At 51.3% G+C, this 21,369-nt stretch overlaps 1 protein-coding gene across 2 annotated transcripts in view; it reads left to right on the forward strand.

The window, feature by feature from the left end:
• STXBP1 (syntaxin binding protein 1) overlaps positions 1-21,369 on the forward strand; it is an 89,682-nt gene that overhangs the window by 53,100 nt on the left and 15,213 nt on the right. For both annotated transcript variants that reach the window (XM_005660443.3, XM_003122169.6), the window contains exons 4-16: positions 910-986; positions 2,288-2,366; positions 3,897-4,000; positions 5,733-5,881; positions 7,596-7,680; positions 8,705-8,835; positions 9,920-10,027; positions 12,144-12,204; positions 13,673-13,738; positions 14,383-14,463; positions 17,137-17,275; positions 18,465-18,574; positions 19,606-19,707. In XM_005660443.3, coding sequence (XP_005660500.1) covers positions 910-986; positions 2,288-2,366; positions 3,897-4,000; positions 5,733-5,881; positions 7,596-7,680; positions 8,705-8,835; positions 9,920-10,027; positions 12,144-12,204; positions 13,673-13,738; positions 14,383-14,463; positions 17,137-17,275; positions 18,465-18,574; positions 19,606-19,707 — 1,292 coding nt within the window. The remainder of the gene's footprint in view (positions 1-909; positions 987-2,287; positions 2,367-3,896; positions 4,001-5,732; positions 5,882-7,595; positions 7,681-8,704; positions 8,836-9,919; positions 10,028-12,143; positions 12,205-13,672; positions 13,739-14,382; positions 14,464-17,136; positions 17,276-18,464; positions 18,575-19,605; positions 19,708-21,369) is intronic.

Below are 21,369 nucleotides of genomic sequence, written 5' to 3' on the forward strand. Positions count from 1 at the left end.
ATATCACCTGCAAATGGCGCCATGTCCATGTGGCACAGGGCACGCATCCTACACTTTATCAGGTGACCAGTGAGACGATGACTTTCCCAGAAGTAGCTGGGAAGGTCATCTTCTTTCCAGGTGGAGTAGCTGACATACTGTAAAAGAAACCAGCACACCCAACACCGGTGGTTGGCGGCTCTAACAAAATGTGATGTTTAGGCTTTGCGCTATTGAGAGGAACCGTAGTACACAGAGGCTGTGTTTGGAATGTCTTCATTTGATATACACAGAGGAAAATGAGAAAACCATCCCGCCGTAGAGAAACAAACCCAACGTGGACATTCTAAAAGAATTGGGATTATCTAGAACAGATGAGAAAAAAAAAAAACCGAAGGTTTCTCTTTTTCTTTTTTTTTTTGGCTTTTAGGGCTGCACCCTCAACATATGGAGGTTCCCAGGCTAGGCGTCGAATCGGAGCTGTAGCCGCCGGCCTACACCACAGCCACAGCAACATGGGATCCAAGCCACATCTGCAAACCTACACAGCTCACGGCAACGCCAGATCCTTAACCCACTGAGTGAGGCCAGGGATCGAACCTGTGTCCTCATGGATACTAGTCAGATTCATTTCCACTGAGCCACGACAGGAACTCCCAGTTTCTGTTTTCAATCAGAGCAGATGAAGGAATTTACTTTAGCTGGGGTGGGAAGTGGAAGGTATTTCGCGTGATAAGAGTCCAGGTTTCCTACCACCTTGAGAATCCGGAGACGGGAAAGCAGCTCCTCTGGGGAAGGGGCCTCGAGTCTCTCCTCCCCACCAACTGGAGATTTTGTGCTGCCCGTCTGAAGGCGGCCTCTGTCTATGGCTTCTGGTTTCACGATTTCCGGTTGTGTTTCCTTACGGTGGGCTGCTCTTGTGTTGTCTAGTTGTGGAAGACATCAACAAACGCAGAGAGCCGCTCCCCAGCCTGGAGGCCGTGTACCTTATCACGCCCTCTGAGAAGGTAAGCCCACCCCGGCAGAGCCCTGGCTGCGGTGGCACGTGCTGGCTCCGTGTCTGTGTGGCACAGTGTCTGATGTTTCTGGGTGAAGCACGCACTCAACACACTGCTCTGTTTAAGCACACACTCCACGGTCGGGGGAGGCGGGGGGTGCGTTAAGCTCTCAGCCAAAAGCCAGGCAGGCCGTGTGTCCACACATCCTCCCTCTCTGGGTAGGGGCTCATTTAATCTAGGGAGCCCCCCCCCACCCCCCCCCGCCGCCCTGAGAACTTGGCTCATTTATTCTTTCAGATTCATGTCCTCAGCATCCAGTTAGGGTTCAGATACGCCTGCCTTGTCATTTTAGGGGCCTGGTTCAAAGCAGCATCCAGCTGCACCGGGAAGAACTAGGAAATACGAACAAACCAATCACAGGTTCTGAAATGGAAACCATGATTTAAAAACTTCCCCCAAAACCAAAAGTCCAGGGCCAGGCAGCTTCGCAGGTGAATTCTATCCAACATGGAGAGACGCGTTAACACCTGTCCTTCTGAAATTCTTTCCAAAGATCGCAGAGGAAGGAGCATTCCCCAAGCTCGTTCCCTGAGGCCCCCATCACCCTGATACCCAAGCCAGACAAAGATACCACACGAACAAAGAAAATTACAGGCCAGTATCACTGATGAACATAGACGCAGAAATCCTCAGCACGAGCATAGCAAACCACCATCCCATGATACATTACAGGGATCACACACCATGATCAAGTGGCATCTTTCCAGGGATGCGAGGATTCCTCAATATCCGCAAATCTGTGTGATACACCACAGCAACAAGCTGAAGAGCAAATCAGCATCCAAGCAGAGGTCCACTCCCTTGCTTTCAGTTGCTAGTTGTCTTAGGTCTTTTAATCTATGTAAGTCCCCCCCACACACACTTCCCCAGTTTTCATGTCTAAAAACTGGCTTCTGTGTGAGTTTCTGCAAATGCAGCTAAATTGCTAGCACTTCATCACAGTGGCTCTCCTGGCAGGTTTCTGACCACTTTCCACATTTGTGGGTCCCTTCTGAAGAATGCAAATTACGGTGGCTCCAAAGAAGTGAGCTAGAATGCGCTAGGGAGGCTGCTGTTCACCTAAACTCTGAAATAATGCTAATCTGAAGTCCTCAGAACTCAGTTCTGGCCAAAGAGGGGTTAGAACTATACATCAGAAATCCCCTGCTCTATTGTGCATGTAGCTTAAAGCCCTGGATCTGATCAGGTTCAGGTGTGGGTCCCGTGTGCTTCTGGAATTAAATTCATTTCCTTTTTTCCCCTCGCCACAGTCGGTCCACTCTCTCATCAGCGACTTTAAGGACCCACCGACCGCCAAGTACCGCGCGGCTCATGTCTTCTTCACCGACTGTGAGTATGACTGTGAGCTGCCGCCCATCCTTTTGGGTTAGCGTTGCTGCACAGCCAGACTGACCCCAGACCAAGCCAGGCCAGCAGGGAAGCCATGGGCTGTTCCCATGTTTGTCCTGATCTTTTATCTTCAGAAGGCAAATTGCATAAGAGATAAAAATAAACACACACACATTCAAACCTGCGAGGTCAGGCAGTCCTTTCGGATGAAAATTATCTCCTCTGCTGAGGGCTAGCGTGTTGCACACTGAGAAGAATTTTCTGATGCTAGCCTTGGTGTTTCACTCTGTAAACACCTACCTAGCACTATATGTGAGCTGCAGTGCATTTCCGTCTGCTTTTCAGCTACAAAGTGGAATTTTTCCCAGGTGGTATTCGGATCAGATAGAACGGTAATCATTGTTCCAGAATCTCTTTTCTTTGAGGTTTTTGTGCAGAAGCATCCCGGTCAGTCTTTGGGTTTTTGTTGTTAGGTTTTGTTTTTTCGGTCATGGTGCACAAGTGGCTTGATGTGGGATCTCAGTTCCCAGGCCAGGGATTGAACTCAGGCCGTGGCTGTGAGAGGACCAAATCCTAACCACTAGACCACCAGGGAACTCCCTCGGTCTTTGTTAATAGCAAAGAGAACTGAGTAGGGCTGGACAGTAAAGCGTGCACAGTAATAACAGTTACCCCAGTGCTCCCTCTTGGGAAAATCCCACAAGACTCGCCACTGAGAAAACAAGGAAAGCTTCTTGCAAAGAATCACTTTATGCTTTTTGAAGATGGGTGGCAAAGAAAGCAGGTAGATAGGACAGTAATAATAAACCAATAACATATTTCTGGGAACCTGAAGCTATTTGTCTGGCCCAGGAGAGTCCTGACGAGTGGGTCTCCCGAGCCGCTGGGTTCCTTAGAGGCCCTGGGGAAATGCCGACATCACATTTCCCAATGATTCTGTTTTTCTTATTTCTCATAAGTATCTCAAATGCGTAGTGTTTGTTTATATTACAGGCTTTTTCCTTCTTGATTTCTCCTGGTTCTTTTTCTTCCTCTCCTAATATCAGAAAGTAAATAGTTTTTATTAGCTCTCAGGAGCTCAGTCTTTATTGCCATCTGTTACTTTGTTATATGTTGAGAGCCCTGTAGGTGGTTTTATGTTCCTTTTATGCCCTAGAGGTAGTAGGCTTGAGTATGGGATGAGATTTCCTCCCCCACCCAGGGCCACACCTGCAGCATATGGAAGTTCCAGGAAAAGGGTCAAATCGGAGCTGCAGCTGCCGGCCTACACCACAGCTCACGGCTTAATCCACTAAGCGAGGCCGAGGATTGGACCTGCATCCTCATGGATACTAGTCTGATTCATTTCTGCTGAGCCACAACAGGAACTCCTGGGATGAGCTTTCAATTAGCTTTTTTTTTTCTTCTAAGTTTTATTCTGTTTGCCTTTTAAAAACCCCTAATAAAATAAAGGATTCACTGGACACGTGTGACTATTGAAATGAACCAGCCAAAGGACAGGAAAACCTACTGACATTGTCGTTCTCACAGCTTGTCCAGACGCCCTGTTCAACGAGCTGGTAAAATCGCGAGCCGCCAAAGTCATCAAAACTCTGACGGAAATCAACATAGCCTTTCTCCCGTATGAGTCCCAGGTGAGGCCGCGTGGGGAGGGCATAGGAAGCCTGCATCCTGGTTATTCCAGCAGGAGCTCTGGCCACGTCTGAGAGGGTGGCCCTGGGGTGCAGTCAAGAGAGCCGGGAGGGACTTGCTGAATGTCGCCTGGTGCGTGGATGTTTATGTAACGGAAAGGGTATTCCTTAGGGGTCTGCCGGAGAGGGCCTCGTCTCAGTTATTTCTGACTCTTTCCAGCCACCAGGCCCTTCCTGATGTTCATTTCATCCTCGCTCGCAGTGTTCGCTCCTATTGGCCAGCTCCGAAAAGCAGCCAATCCAGAAAGAGCCTGGGCGGGGCGGAGGGGCAGGGCTCCGCCCACACCCATCTGCTGCGAAGGAGGCTGTTTTTATTTTATGTGAGATAACCTCGGCTTGTCATGTGCTGAAGGAACAGATGGCAGCCTTTGCTATGAGCTGTTAACGCTTCGAGTGCCAAAACCGCTCCCCTTGGAAAAACGCACCGTCGTTAAACCAGTAAAGGTGAAGCTGACTGGGAGCGAACGTACCAAATGTATACCTTAGTATTTCAAGGTTTGTTAAAATGCCTCCTCCTAGCAAAAAAAAAAACACACCTTTTATGCATTTGGTAGAGGTAAGAGATGATGGTGGCCTATTGGGTCTTTACAGATCCGCTTCTAGATGCCAGAGAGTGACGAATTCTCAGGAGAGACGAGATGGGGAAAATAGTGTGAATATTTTAAAAAGACAATCTCCTTCCTCTCTCACTTGGCAGAAAGCCTGTTCCCAGCTTGAGGCCAGGAATTTTTTTTTTTTTTTTCCCCTCTGCGTGAGCCCTGTCACCACCTGGATTGAACAAAATCCAACTTCAGTGTATTCAACCATATCTGTGTATTTTTGAAAAGTAATAAACTTTTCTTTTTTCTAACCTCAGGTTTTCCAGATCAGGGTAGTTTACATAAGAGAGATTCTGAAAAAACACTGATAGCTGGTAGGTTGAGAGGAAATTTTAAACTTCTAGAACCCTCAAAAAAAAAAAAAAAAAAGAAAGAAAGAAAGAAAAGAAATACTTAGAACATATTACTGAGGATAGGAAATTATTAAATCCATACAAATCTCCTTCATCTGCCACAGCACAATTTCTAGCTGGTACCTTATTTATGTAAACTCATAATCCCCATGAGGTCTGATAGGACCTCCTCCCCTGCTCTCCTCCTGGGCTCCTCATCTGTTGCCAGAGAAAGGACTCCCCTTGCCTCAGGGCTCTGGCACATGCTGTTCCCTACTCAGGGAGCCCCCTGCTGGCAAGAAACCCACACCTCTTTCACACCTTCAAGGAGGCCTGTCCAGCCGTGGTCCTGCTTATTATTTCTCATACACTTGCCCGTTTCTCACTTACTGTAACGTCTACTTTTCATGATGTTTATTGTTTATTGTCTGCCTTCTGCTGCACGATGGCGCACTCCTTGAGGACAGTAATGGTTTGGTCCCTAGCAGTTCCCAAGTGTTTAGCGCAGGGCCTGGCATCCAGCTGACACCCAGCCGTGTTTGTAGAATAAATGAAAATGTGTTCTGTAGCCTCGGTACCAGGGTTGGTGGAAACCCTGACAGTTCACAATTCTGGAAGTGTGTGTATATGTGTGTGAGTGTATAAAAATCCCCTTCTCAAGTGTATTCCTTGGACTCTGCTGACTCCTTCCAAAGCCATACACACAGACACACACACACACACACATATATATGTCCTTCTCAGGTGTATTCCTTGGACTCTGCTGACTCCTTCCAAAGCTTCTACAGTCCCCACAAGGCTCAGATGAAGAATCCAATCCTGGAGCGCCTGGCAGAGCAGATCGCCACTCTGTGTGCCACCCTGAAGGAGTACCCAGCTGTGCGGTATCGGGGGTAAGGCAGTGCACCTGTCTGTCTTCCGTGGCCTCCCATGTGTCTGCCGGGTGAGGCTCCCTCTGGCCTTACGATTCCCGTGGAAGTTGACTCAAGGGGGTCAAGATTTGAGCATCTCAGATTGGTACTTAATTTTTCCAATGTTTTTGTTTTTTTCTAAATTCGATTGTGAAATATACCAATACATGCAGAAAAGGGCACAGCATACATATATTCGTTATCATAGCTAAATGCGAACCCCTGTGTCACTGCAACCCGGGGTTGCCTGCAGTTGTTCGTCTCTTTTGAACCTGAAAAAACAAGAACTGTCTTTGCAAAAGACAGAGTTCCAGAGTAAGATCAGATACAAAGAGAACAACCCTGCAAAGGACACGTTCTTCAGATTTTATGAAGTCACTCACTTATCACTTACCTGACGTATAAGTGCCGGGGGGCCCTAACCTGAAGGTACAGCCGTTACCCTTAGAAGGGCCTGATCTGGGCGGATCGGTCAGATGTGTTTGTTCTAAGGTGTGTGGGCCTGAGCCGTGCACACCTGGGATGTGGACCTGGGAGACCAGTGCCTCCGGACGGGACAGGTCCCGGGCTTGGGCAGCCAGTGCAGGGAGCTGAGAGGAACAAGAATGGCTGCAGACCGGAGGTGGCATCTGAGCTGGGTCCTGGAGGACAGGTTCGGATTTCAGCAAACCAATGAGGACCAGAGGACAGACGCGTTGTGTGGCCAGTAGGGAGGAGCAGAAGCGTGATGTTGGAAAGACACAGGGGCAAGTGTGAGGAGGGTTGGTGGTCCAGCAGGACATGTGCGGGCCGGGAGGCAAGGTGAAGCCATTTCTGCGTTTCTGGGGGGCCTTGGACGCCAGGTTTGGGGTATTGCTCTCCAGTGGTTAGCACCGAGCAGCCTTGGGCGGATTTGCATGGGGCGGGGAGGTGAATGCACTGCCACGGGAGTGTGATCAGGAGCCCCAGTCATGCAGGAGAAGCCGGGCGGGGTGGGCGGGCTCCTGCAGGAGGAGGGAAGGGCCCGAGCTGGAGGTGCCAAGGACCCTCATCGCCCCTTGTCCTCAGAAATGTGCACCCACAGGACAACGCCTCCCCTCTCAGGGTCCTCACTGACAGAGCCTGCTGGAAGTTGAGAAGTGGGGGCTTGGGGTTCATTCACTGGTGGGTGAGGTTGGGAGCAGAGCTGCTTTTGTGCTGAGCGAGGCCAGGTGGCCGGCGGGAGCCACGATAAGCCGAGCTGGGAGGAGCCCAGCAAGTGCTGTCAGGCTCACAGAGGGGGAAGGTCCAGAGGCTCATGCTTGTGTTTTCCCAGCTCTACAGGCGCAAACATCATTTCCAACAGAAGCAAAACAGGGTGCAAGAGAATTTGATTTGAGGGAGGGGAGAATCGGGTGGGTCAGACTCTGACAGCCTGATGATGGGAACAGGTTTGGACCCTCTGCTGAAATGTGCTTGGAAAGACTACCTGTTTCCATTTAGATAGGTTTTTTTTTTTTTTTTTTTTTGATCATTTATGTTTCAGGCACTGAGCTAAGTATTTTATTTGTCCTTTTTAATTATACGTGTACCATGAGTGTATGTTCGTTGTAAAATCAATACCTGTGAAGCTCCTGTCTCCCTCCACCCTCCCGCACCATCCTGGCTTCTTCCCGGAGGGCAGACAGCGCCATCGATGGGGCGGGGCGGTCACCCTCTGTCCCTCCTCCTTTGTCAGGGAATACAAGGACAATGCTTTGCTGGCTCAGCTAATCCAGGACAAGCTCGACGCCTACAAAGCGGATGACCCGACGATGGGGGAGGTAAGTCCGGACTCGGGCCCCACGTGGTTCTCTCACCCAAGGACCACGGTGTTGGCGTGGCAGCCTGGGCACTGCTGGGTTCCATTGCTCACGGAGCCCCACCCCTGAGCTCTGAGTTCCAGCCTTCGAGCAGGCGACACGGAGTCTGTCCTGTGCTGCCCAGCAACCAACTGGTTTCTGTTCACTGGGACTTCAGTCCGGTGTTGGCACTGAAAGCCCTGCGTCCCGGGAGCCCCCTCAGTAGAATGGTATCAAAGCCGGGAAATGGACATTGCTACAATCTCCAGACCTTGCTCAGATCTCACTAGTTTGTGCACATGCACGTGTGAGTGTACAGTTCTGTGCAGTTTTGTCACGTGTGTAGAGTCATGTCACCACCACTGCAGTCACGACACACAACTGAAGTTCCCGTTGTGGCTCAGCGGATTAAGAACCTGACTCACATCCACGAGGATGCGGGTTCGATCCCTGGCCTCGCTCGGTGGGTTGGGGACCCGGCATTGCCGTGAGCTGTGGTGTAGGTCGCAGACGCGGCTCGGATCCCACATTGCTGTGGCTGTGGTGTAGGCTGGAAGCTGCAGCTCCGATTCAACCCCTAACCTGGGAACTTCCATATGCCACTGGTGTGGCCCTAAAAAGACCAGGAAAAAAAAAAAGGAAAAGACACAGAATTCTTCCTTTACTGTCTTAATTTAAAAACTGCCCCCCGCCTCGTCTCAGGTCAGCTAGATGGTGGGTCACCCTATATATAGCTGAACCTCAGTGGAACTCCCTTCATAAGCTCGCTTTGGACCCCAGCCACAGGTTGAGATCTGTGTCAAGGGACCCTCATTATGAAACAGACACACTGGATTCTCACATGGTATGTGCTTGGTGTCCTCGTCCAGCGATAACTGGACTTGGTGCTACTTGAGCCAGAGTCCATGTCCTGCCTTTTACAGGAGGGGTAGCTATGCTAGTCGGAAAAGCTGGACCTATATGGGGCAGGTTGTGAAACCATTCATTCCCTGGGTCCTTCTTCCAGGGCCCAGACAAGGCACGATCCCAGCTCCTGATCCTGGACCGCGGCTTTGATCCCAGTTCCCCCGTCCTTCATGAACTGACTTTTCAGGCCATGAGTTATGACCTGCTGCCTATTGAAAACGACGTATACAAGTAAGTACACAGACCCGGAGTGACTGCAGCTTTGCAAAGGAACCAGACACACCTGTAACTTATGTAATAAAAGGATGTTTTTAATCCTAGGGAAAGCAGGTACATTGACAGAGTCTTGCTGATAAACCTGCAAGCTTTTCTGTGAGTTCCCAAAGTCCAGGTGCGCCACCAGCCGGAAATCCCTGCCCTTGGGGGAGACAGCAAGAACTTTAGGTTTGGAGTTCCCATTGTGACGCAGTGGTTAACGAATCGGACTAGGAACCATGGGGTTGCGGGTTCGATCCCTAGCCTCGCTCAGTGGATTGAGGATCTGGTGTTGCCGTGAGCTGTGGTGTAGGTCACAGACACAGCTCGGATCCTGTGTTGCTATGGCTGTGGCGTAGGCCAGCGGTTACAGCTCCGATTCAACTCCTAGCCTGGGAACCTCCATATGCCACAGGTGCAGCCCTTAAAAAAAAAAAAAAAAAAAAAAGAACATTTTTCTTGGTAGCAATCACCAGCAACTTAGTCTCTAAAAACTTACTTTTCTTTTGTTGGGCACAGATGATATTGTTCTCATGTCACTTATTTTATAAAGTTAATTGTAAAGGTAGTGGTTTCACAATGAAGGTTCTAAAAATACGACTGAATCTCAGCTTTTCCCCCTTGGGGACCTATAATTCTTGCTTTGCTTTAGATGTTCATGGTTTCACACGTGGAAGTTAGCTAAGAGCTTGTGGCAGCAGCCGTGAAATGCCCTTTGGGTCCCCCACATGTGAAGGTGGTGTCCCAGGCCTTTCCCTGCAAAGAACAGGTGTGCCCTGTCCCTTTCCCTCACAAGCGCCTCAACCCACCCATGACCTGACTTCACGCCTGAGCCCGCTTCTCCGCTGGAGCCAGATCCACGCACGCTGGGGATTTTAAAACGGGACATCAAGTCCCCTGGCTTTGATAAGACCTTTGGGTCTCTCCCTGCCCGAGAAATTGTTCGCTTTGTTCCGTGCAGCAGAGCTGACACACAGTGACACATCGGAGGGTCGGGCCGTTTGCTGTGCCATCGCTGGGGAACTGGATGAATGCTCCGGGCTGGCTGTCTCCTCTGTAGGTACGAAACGAGCGGCATCGGAGAGGCGCGGGTGAAGGAAGTGCTTCTGGACGAGGATGACGACCTGTGGATAGCGCTGCGCCACAAGCACATCGCGGAGGTGTCCCAGTAAGAGCCCGCCCCGCACCCCGCCCCGCCCCGCCCCGCCCCAGGGCTCCCCGCGCCCCCTGAAGCGGGCTCTGTCTGCAGCACCCTAGCAGCGTGATGCTTAGGGGCTCTGTTACTGGAGCTCAGGCGGCGTACACCTGCTTCAGGAAGTTATGGAACACATTCTATGGTAGGGGTGTTTTTAGAATTTTTAGAAAGCATCTGCAGCTCTCTCAGCGAAATGCTTTATAAAGACTAAACATTTAAAGCCAGTTTATTCCATTGGAAGATCCAGACTCTGCTACCTACAGTTCAGTTTTCTTTTCTGAGCCAGTGTGTCCCCTTCCTCCCAGCTGTCATACCTAAAATTTCTGAGCAAGAGCTGACATTTACACTGATAGATAGACTGATCTGTATACCCAACCAGTACCTTGCTCAGAAAATGTTTCTGGTTTTTTTGTTTGTTTGTTTGTTTTGTTTAATTTTGTGTGCGTGTGTGTGTGTGTCGTTTTTAAGGACCACACCCACGGCATATGGAGGTTCCTAGGCTAGGGGTCTAATCGGAGCTGTAGGCATTGGCCTACACCCCAGCCACAGCAATGCAGTATCCGAGCCACATCTGCCACCTACACCACAGCTCATGGCAATGCTGGATCCTAACCCACTGAGCGAGGCCAGGGGTCGAACCTGCATCCTCATGGATGCTAGTCAGATTTGTTTCCACTGAGCCACGATGGAAACTCCATCGGAAAATGCTTCTAACACTGGAGAGAGAGAGAGAGAGAGTGTGTGTGTGGGTGTGTGTTTGGTCAAGGCTGCACCCATAGCACATGAAAGTTCTCAGGCCAGGGGTTAAATTAGAGCTGCAGCTGCCAGCCTACACCACACCCATAGCAATGCAGGATCCCAGGCCCACTGAGCAAGGCCAGGGATCAAACATGCATCCCCATGGATACTAGTCGGGTTTGTTACCTCGGAGCCATGACAGGAACTCCCTAACACTGGATAATTTTTAATAAGAACTTTAAAGTGTAGATAACAAGTCCGCTTTTGCGGAAAGACACATTCTGCTACATGGAGTTGGTGATATCCTTAGGAAATTCACAGGGAAGAGTGAGAAAATTCTATAGCCTGAAATAGTGCTGTTATTTAGAAGAATAGGCTCTGAACTTTTTGGATCACTCAACTTTAGAAAAATGTTAGGGAATTCCTGTTGTGGCGCAGCAGAAACAAATCTGCCTAGCATCCATGAGGATGCGAGTTCGATCCCTGGCCTTGCTCAGTGGGTCTGAGATCCAGCATTGCTGTGAGCTGTAGTGTAGGTCACAGACAGGGCTCAGATCCTGCGTTGCTATGGCTGTGGTGTAGGCCAGCAGCTGTAGCTCTTATTTGACCCCTAGCCTGGGAACTTCCATATACCAAAGGTACGGCCCTAAAAAGCAAAATTAAAAAAAAAAAAAAAGAAATGAAAGATGTTAGTTCACGTTTCCAGTATTATAATTTATGTATGAAATATGTGCCTTATTATACTAGTATGTATGCTTTACAGAATAAACAAAAACATGAAATTGAAAAGGATGAAGTAAAAGTATATAAATAGATTTCCTAACATTTTCTTTTCTGTTCTCAAATTTTCTTGTACACTCTGCTCTGGAGACCCCTGGTTGAGAGCACTAGGAAAATGATGTATCTCTCTCTCCTCTTAGAAAACCATTTTAATTAATTAATTAATTAATTTTTTTATCTTTTTAGGGCCGCACTTGTGACATATGGAGGTTCCCAGGTGAGGGGTCTAATCGGAGCTGTAGCCACCCACCCACACCACAGCCCACAGCCTACGCAGGATCCAAGCCGAATCTGCGACCTACACCACAGCTCATGGCAACGCCAGATCCTTAACCCATTGAGCGAGGCCAGGGATCAAACCCGCAACCTCATGGTTCCTAGTCGGATTCGTTTCCACTGTGCCACGACGGGAACTCCTAGAAAACCATTTTAAATGTGTCGCTCACAGGCAGGCAAAGGGCCACATATTCCTAAAGGAAGAATCTTGCTTGCGTTGCCCCAGTAGCTTCCTTCTTCCTTGTCGAGGCACCGGTGTTGCCCTGGCGCTCAGCTGCCTCCTTCTGTCTTCCAGGGAGGTCACCCGTTCTCTGAAGGATTTTTCTTCCAGCAAGAGAATGAATACTGGAGAGAAGGTAAAAGCTCCGGGGCTCTTTAGGTTAATCCCTGCTTATCCCCTGTGGGCGGGAGGCCGCCCCCTCCGCACAGGACTAGTGAGTTGGGGGCTGGGGGCCGGGGCAGTCAGGGGCCTCTTTTCTCTGATATCATTTTGTCTTATTTTTTATTTGAGATGGAGATCCAGAGTTCTCCATCTGTTGATATTTATAGAGAGCTTCTTTTTGTTACCCTGAGAACTAATGTTTACTGTTGTGAATCAAGATTCACTTTAAGCCAGAAGAAGTTGTGAAAGCTTTTTTAGCTTGCAGTAGACTTAGAATTCATAACCTAATTCACCTGGCCTCTCCTCTGGGTTTTTTGGTGTGTTTTGTTTGTTTGTTTGTTTGTTTGTGGCAGTTGGGAGTTCCCGGGCTAGGGATCGAACCCTCACCACAGCAGTGACCACACTGGATCCATACCCAGCTGAGCCACCAGGGAACTTCCTCCTCCTGCCTATTTATCAGAGGCGTTTCACTCCTCTTTTGTTGGGAGAAATGCAGCTCTGAGTGTGTCCCTCCTTCGCTTAAAACCATTTAGTGACTTCCTGATCTCAGTAGAACCGAGCCCCACCATGGACACGCCAGGTCATCAGGCCCCACAGCTCTCATCTCTGCCTCCCTCCTCACCCCATCGCCTTGCTCAAGCCATGCCTGAGTTCCTTGCATTAGCCTTGCCTCACGAGGTCCCCGTCCTTTGGCTCAGGCCTCATTCTCTCTGGGAAGCCTTCTGGACTTGAGGTGCCTCTACACTGAGCAGCCACACTCATGCTTCCCTCCACGGGCGCAAAGCCACTCCCTCGGGAATGACTCTCTCTTCTGGATGGTAGCACCACGAAAGCAGAAAGTCTTTTTTTGTTTGTTTTTGACATTGCATCTGGCACCTGAAAGTGCCTGATAAATAGTAGTCATTTAATACATTCTTGTTGGAACCACGCGTGGGATTAGGCGGGTCCCTCAGAAAGGAAGCAGACCACTGCCACCTGTCAGGAGGCAGATTCCAGCCTTCTCTTACCTTCTCCCTACTTTCTACCTGTCCACACAACCGCAGCCTCTCTGCGGAGAGGGAATGTGACCCTAATGCCAAGACAGCTTGAGCTGCATGTGCGGAAAAGCAGTATCGAGAGGGGAAAACGCTTCTTTCTGGGGCAAGAATTATACTCTCAGCAACTCTCTAGGGCAAGAAATAGAACATACCAGACTTCAGAGGTCACATCCCCACCTAGGAGACAGAGTATTTGGATCAATAATTTGTTTGAGCCAGAGACCAGAAGCTCTAGACACGTGATCCTGTGTTTAACAGATGCCTTTGGGGGGTTAGAGAGCCTGTACTCAGGAGGTCCCCAGTTGCCTGTCGTCCTGGGCTGCACCTGTGCCCCCCGCCCCGCTCCCTGCACAGGCTCTTAGTTCTCATGCCAAGATGAGACCACAGGCTCTTCTTTCCCTCTAGACCACCATGCGGGACCTGTCCCAGATGCTGAAGAAAATGCCCCAGTACCAGAAGGAGCTCAGCAAGGTATGACCATCCACCATGACCCGTTCAGATCAGGAGTATAAACAGCTGCCCAAAGGCTCCTCAAAGCCCCCCTACACTCAGTGATTCGTGGAAATCCGCAGGGTTTTAGTCCTCTGCAATTTTTAGGAGAAAAAAATATAAGATTGGGATGGAGAGCTTAGTTCCAATGACTTTCTTTTCTCCTCCTCCTCTTTTGTTCTCTGTATCCTTCCAATTGCCCAACCCCACGGGCCTGAGAGAGCGCTGGGAGGAAGCCACGCTGACCTGGGAGTCACACAGCTCTCCCTGCACAGGATTCCCTAGGAGCCTCCAGCCCACAGCAAGGAGGCGGGATTGAGCGCCACCTCCTGGAGGGAGGAGTATCAGAAAATCTGTGAAACCATCGTGCCACCCCCTGCCCCCACCCCCACATCGGAATTCTCCTTCCTCTTGGCTCTTCCAGAAGGTGGTCTGTCCCTCTCCCCGACGCGCACAGTTCTGTCTGGCGGTGTCTGCGAACCGGCTTGCACGTGTGGTTTCTGTCCTTTATGAGGCTGGAGATGGCTCTGGTGCCCAGGGCCGTGTTTATACACAGCAAGTGCTCCGTTGATGCTGCACGAATCAGCGCGTGATTCCTTGACCACACGCTCTCTGCTTTGTCCTAGTATTCGACCCACCTGCACCTGGCAGAGGACTGCATGAAGCACTACCAAGGCACCGTGGATAAACTCTGCCGGGTGGAACAGGTAGGGCCTTTCCTTCCCTTTCTCCTGGGCCCATGTATTTGCAGAATGTTAACATCTGACCTTGAACCTCCTGCAGAATCTTAGGAAATGGAAATGGGAAAGCCCACTAGCTCGTGTGGTCTCACCTCCCTGGAGCCGGTGCCGTTCCGCTCCCAATGGTAGGGACCAGATGGGTCTGAATGCTGTGCCGTTTGGGTTTTGCATGTCTGACTTTCCGGAGGCTTCCTGGAAGGGCAGAAGAGAGCGAGATGGAGCCTGAGCCCTCTGTTGGCAGGGCTGGCTGAACGTTATATCTGGAGTGTCTTTTCCTCCTGCCGTGGCCACACCAGCTTTGGAGAAAGAGCCTGAAAAAGAGTAGTGCAGTCAGAAGTCAGAAATTCGACCACAGGGAGTTCCCATCATGGTGCTAAAGAAACAAATCTGACTAGGAACCATGAGGTTGCAGGTTCGATCCCTGGCCTTGCTCAGGGGGTTAAGGGTCCATCGCTGCCGTGAGCTGTGGTGTGGGTCGCAGACGTGGCTCGGATCTGGCATTGCTGTGGCTGTGGTGTAGGCTGGCAGCTGCAGCTCTGATTTGACCCTTAGCCTGGGAACCTCCATATGCCACAGGTGTGGCCCTAAAAAAGCAAAAGAAAAAAAAAAAAGAAAAAGAAATTTGCCCACAGTCACCCTGCTCACAGCTAGGATCAGCGTGCTGTCTCTGTCACTGATTTGTTTGATGTGCTTGTTTCTCTCTGGTTTATTTTCCTCGTCTGCGAAGGGAAATAACACCGCCGCCGCGTTTCGCAGGAGCATTGTGTGGAGTCACTCGTCCTGACACTCCGTTCCTCGTGCGTGATGATATGAATCAACTAGGGTTGTCTTCTTCTTCTTCTTTTTGTTTTTGGCTGCCCCTGCGGCTTGTGGAAGTTCCAGGTCAGAGACTGAGTCCGGACCACAGCAGTGACCTGGGCTGCTGCAGTAACCACACTGGATCCTTAACCCACTGTATCACAAGAAATCTCCTTGGGTTTCGGGGGTGGTTTTTTTTTTTTTTTTAAGGATCTGCGTCTAAGGAAAGGGAATTAAATTAATGATTCTAAATTAAAGTCCATTTTTACGGAAAAAAACAACCCGAGTTCTCAGTGTGAGGCTAAGATTGAAATCTCCTGGTTTGCTGTGACAGGCTCAGCTTAGGTTTGTAAGACCAGCCGTGATTTCATGGACTCTCTCCTCCAGGGAAGTAGCCCTGCTGGCATCCGTCACGTTCGTGGGTGATCTTTGCAAACACAGAGATGTCCTCTCCAAAAGTACTTGACTGTCCAGAAAGCAGGTTATCCCTAGATCCGTGCAGATGCCGTCGGGATTCATCCAGAAGTTTATATTTTTTCAGAAGTGCTCGGTGGTATTTGCTGAACTGGTCACATTACAGTTGACCTTGAGGGAATTAATATCAGACTCAGGCCCTGCTGGACACATGGCGACTGAGGCGTCCCTGAGGGTGACAGGGCCTTCGGGAGGGGCCCTGCCTTACTCTGACCCGGGCTGGGCAGAAACCAGAACTCGAGATCATACTTATGACGGACCCCTGGGATCTTGAGAGGAAAGGGGGAACCTTCTGGTGACCTCTGTAAGAGCTCTGGAGCAAGTTGCAACCACGTTCAGAATAAGACCAGATGGTGTGGTTTTTTTGGTTTTTTTTTTTTTTTTTTTTTTTGGTCTTTTGTCTTTTTAGGGCCGCACCTGAGGCATATGGAGGTTCCCAGGCTAGGGGTCTAATGGGAGCTATTGCCGCCAGCCTACACCACAGCCACAGCAACGCCAGATCCGAGCCACATCTGGGACCTACACCACAGCTCATGGCAACGCCAGATCCTTAACCCACTAAGCAAGGCCAGGGATCGAACCCGCAACCTCATGGTTCCTAGTCGGGTCCATTTCCACTGCACCACGATGGGAACTCCAGACCAGATGGTTTTTGATTTGCTGAGACTGATGCGCTGCTTCCTTGGGCCATCGAGGCTGTATCTGCTTCTTACCCGAGTGGGAGCAGGGGGGCCCTAGGCCGTGCTAACTTCACTCTTTATCCTCCATTCTGTTGTCAGCCCCCGTCCCTTCCTCCATCGTCCTCAGTGGTATTCGCAGGTTCAGGAGCCCTTGTTCTTTGCTCTTCTCCCTAAAAGTGCTTGGGAGATAAAAAACAGAAGTTAAGAACCTGGAGTAGTAGAGGCTCCGCAAGCCTGGCCTTCAATGCCAGGGGGAGTGGAGCCCAGAGAGTCCAGCCAGGCAGAGGCTCCTTAAACTATCAAGGCTTCTCAGGTGTGGGAAGTGCATCCCCTGAAGCCCTGATCCCTCTGCCGGGCTTCATACCTCTCGAGGACAGACCAGGATCGAGGCTTTCCCTGAGGCCTTGGCACAGGTGCACGCACCTGCACGGAACAGCCTACAAAAGATGGTGAAGAAGGGCGCTTTCTGGCTTTGGAAAGCGAAACCCAGGCTCTTGCTACGGCCATAGACACCGTCACCGATTACAGCAGTGCTCATCACAGCGCTTTATGGGAGCACGAGTACCCGTTTGGAACCTTCGTCACCCACGCTACAAATCCCAGACATCTTTGCACAACCGGTGTTGTAACAGTTCCCGTCTATGCAGACTGTGGCAGAAACAGAGCCAACGTGGTATGTCTTCTGCAGGACCTGGCCATGGGCACGGATGCCGAAGGGGAGAAGATCAAGGACCCCATGAGAGCCATCGTCCCCATTCTGCTGGATGCCAATGTCAGCACTTACGACAAGATCCGCATCATCCTTCTCTACATCTTTTTGAAGAACGGTAGGAAGGGGGGAGTAGAGGAGGGCCCAGACCTTCTTGGGGGAAATGAGGCAGCTGGGAAAGAGAGAGAGAGAGAGAGAGAGAGCAGAGCGGAAAACAGTTTAAAAGACAAAACGCTCAGTTCCCGTCGTGGCTCAGTGGTTAACGAATCCGACTAGGAACCATGAGGTTGCAGGTTCGATCCCTGGCCTTGCTCAGTGGGTTAAGGATCCAGCATTGCCATGAGCTATGATGTAGGTCGTAGACGCTGCTTGGATCCCGCATTGCTGTGGCTGTGGTGTAGGCTGGTGGCTACAGCTCCGATTAGACCCCTAGCCTGGGAATCTCCATATGCCGCAGGTGCAGCCCTAGAAAAAGACAAACAATAAAAAATAAAATAAAAGACAAAGAAAAGGGAAGGAAAGGGGTGTTGAAGACAAAGATCCAAGGGGCTCTTCACGCCTGAGGAAGTGTAATGCGGGCAGATCACTTGCAGCTGGAGGCCGAGTGTCCTCCACCACCCTCCGCCCCGCCCATGCTTCTGGAACTGATCAGAGGGACGAGACAGTTAGAAGAGGACAGGGCGGGGACAGTGGGGAGTCCTTTGGCTTTACAGCCAGCTTATTAGAGCATTTCTGCCAGATACTTTTAACTTGCCTCCAGCTATAATCTGCGCCTTTACATAGCATATTTTACTCACATATAGTTGACCTTTAGGGTTCATAAGTATCCATGGTGCAAAAGATGGACTCAGAGGAGTTCTTGTCGTGGCTCAGTGGTTAATGAACCTGAGTAGCATCCATGAGGATGCAGGTTCGATCCTTGGCGTCGCTCAGGTGGGTTAAGGACCCGGCGTTGCCATGCGCTGTGGTGTAGGTCGCAGACGTGGCTCGGGTCCTGCGTTGCTATGGCTGGACACAGAGACTTCTTTGTCCAAGTTGTCTGTGATACGGGCCAAGGGTGGGGGGATGGCTGGGAAGCAGGAGACTGTGGAAATACAGCCCATGCGGGGCCGTAGCTGATGGTCATAGTCCAGGGACACAGTGGCCAGAGCGGAATTGGCCTGATCTGGTGCAGTAAAGCTGATGTACAGATGAGTTCCCACTAACCCCAAGGAGGCAGAAGGGGCACGGTGCCCCCTCGAAGGTGGCTCTGCCCCTGGGTGTGGGTGGCTCAGTGGCGGGTGTGGTGATCGGGGTTTTGTTCTCAGGCATCACGGAGGAGAATCTGAACAAGCTGATCCAGCACGCCCAGATCCCACCAGAGGACAGCGAAATCATCACCAACATGGCGCACCTCGGGGTGCCCATCGTCACCGACGTGAGTGCCAGCCTTGCCCGCGGCCGGGGGGCAGAGGGGAGGCAGCGGGTCTCGTCTCTTCTCCCCGGACTTAAAGCGCTTAATGATACACCCGGCTTCAAGAAAGAAAAAACATAAAATCAGAGGAATGCAGAAGTAGAGGGTAGATTAAATAGTGGTGTAGCCAAGAACCCAGGCAGCCACATCGAGGGGTCACAGCGTCCCTAAGCTGAGCCATGTCTGTGAACCATCCCCAAGTTGGCATCATGCTGGCTCCATCCTCCAAATCTTGAGTCCTCTGGCTCTGCCGTGGGACACTTAGGCTAGGTGTCTCCCTTGAGGGTGAGAATACAAAGCTTGGCATCAGGCCGTCTTGCCACCTGAGTCTGCTGCTCAGCGCTGACTCGGGACTGAGTCAGGGTAGGTGTGGGCTCTGGAAGAGGCGGGGGCTCCAGGACCCTGGAGAGCCCTCCCCTGGGAACCTCGCCGTGGGAACCCCGCTTCGTGCAGGGAGTCGGTTGACGCCTCAGTGCTGGGAAAGCAGGGTTGTAGGTGCACTCCTGGAATCTTAGAATTGAAAGCTTTATTCCAGAGCCATCAGACCAGAGACCTGTGATGGGGTCTGGTTTGGTGTTTTCAGACCCTTGATCACAAAGGGGCCGAACGAGAATGGCCATGATCCATTCAGTGCAGCCCATGCTGTTGCAGCAAGACCAAGCGATAAGTCGAACCCACGCAGTATCGTCTCCTGTCATCGACCGCAAATGTTTTGTTTATTTAACTCCCTGGATTGGTAAAAATAGCACTTAAGGTGTTTGACCCACGTTTGCCATTTTTCATGGCTTTAAAGAACCACGTTTGCTCCAGGTTCTCGGGCTGGCGTCCGGGGGGCATGTTCTGGGCTTTTCCCGGAAAACCTCCCCTCTTCAGGCTTTGCCAGTGCCGGCTCCCCGCGGGGATGCCGGGGTCGGGGGGGGGGGGAGTGGGGAGGGCCCGTGAGGTCCCACAGGCCCGGACCCCGGCTCAGTCTGCTCTCGTGGGCTTGCCTTCAGTCCACGCTGCGTCGCAGGAGCAAACTGGAGCGGAAGGAGCGCATCAGCGAGCAGACCTACCAGCTGTCACGATGGACCCCGATCATCAAAGACATCATGGAGGTCAGTGTGGGCCGGGGCGAGGGCGCAAGGGTGCGAGGGCAACCAGGCCCGGGCTTGCTCTGCAGGCCCAGAGGCTTCAGCCTCACCTACCCTTGGGTGGCGGTTTTCTCTCCTGGGGGATCTGCCTCCAGGCCTGGGAAGGTTGGTGACGAGCAGTCCCAGGACACCGCCCGATGCAAATCCCTGGGATCCACGGGATTTACCCCCATGGTTGAGGCCCCTCGATGGCCCCTCGATGGTACCAGACACATCCCAGCATCTGGAGGTCAGAAGGGTCGCAGGCTCCACACTAGGGTGCCGCGGGGTGGGAGGGCCTCTGGAAAGGGACCGCAGCCCGCACTCCTCTCCCACCGCTCCGCTCCCTCAGCCCCGCATCAACCAGAGACCCTCCGGGCACATTTCTCTTCCATCCCACCCCTTGCCTGGAGTGTGCCCTCTGCGCTCCGCTTCTTGAATCCTGCCTTTCTGCAAAGTCCCCTCCAGTCTCCCCATCCCTGTACCCTGACCTACCCGTCTGGATGCCCAGCACCGCAGAGACCTCCCTGACTCCTGCCAGGAGGGTCAGGGGTGCTCTTTCCAGGCGTGTGTGCTGCTCGCCGTGTTGGGTCATCTTTTTTTTTTTTTTTTTAATCTTTGTAGGACTGCACCCACGGCATATGGAAGTTCCCAGGCTAGGAGTCCAATCGAGCTGTAGCCACCAGCCTATACCCCAGCCTCAGCAATGCAGGATCTGAGCCACGGATGCGACCTACACTACAGCTCATGGCAATGCTGGATCCTTAACCCACTGAGCGAGGCCAGGGATCAAACCCATGTCCTCATGGATACTAGTTGGGTTCGTTATTGCTGAGCCACAGCGGAACTCCTGGGTCATCTTTTTAGACCTTGGGCCTGTGCCCACCCCTGACGTGTCCTTTGGCACCATGCCTTGCACACGGCAGGTGTTTCGTATCTGTGACCATCAGCTAGTCCAGGGCGTCCCTCCCTGCACCCCCACCTGTAGCCCAAAGTCAAGTAAACCCTGACCCACTGCAGCTCTGGATGGGACTTGGAGACGGTCTGCCCAACTCCTGCCCTTGACAGGTGGCCCAGCCTGGGGTCCAGAGAATGAAGGGACTTGCCCAGGATCCCTTTGTTAATTCATAGCAGTCCAGGTGTTCCCACTGAGTTGTACATTAAAATAAGCACATTTTAAAAATACATAGTGAGTCATCTTCCTATTTTTAAAACCCACAAAGCCAAAGGATGGGTGACCATGAGACATCTAGAGAACAGTTACGTTTCCTTGCTCGGCAGAATAAACCCTCTGTCTCATTCCCTCTTTTGTTCTCTGCTCCCTTTTCCTCCCCCTCCTTCCCAGCCCCCCAGAGAGACACGTGTGGGCTCCGCACAGGAGCTGCGAGGAGTATAGACTTCTCAGCAGCGGGCAGTGGGTGGCTGGATCCACCTCCCAGATAATCGGGCCCTTGGACAACCCAGGGCGTCAGGCCTTCTCTTGCCTGAGAGACTGCCTGTGCCAAGGCTGCGCAGGACGCATGGCAAGTGTTAGGAGTTCATTGGACAGAATGCGACATTTCTTAACCTCCCGTGGCATCTAAAAGAGGAGACAGAAAAGAATAAGTTGGAAGAGAAGCAAGAAAAACTAAAGTTGGTTGAAAAAAA

The sequence above is a fragment of the Sus scrofa genome, chromosome 1 (genome assembly GCF_000003025.6).
Source record: "Sus scrofa isolate TJ Tabasco breed Duroc chromosome 1, Sscrofa11.1, whole genome shotgun sequence".
Taxonomy (NCBI): Eukaryota; Metazoa; Chordata; class Mammalia; order Artiodactyla; family Suidae; genus Sus; species Sus scrofa.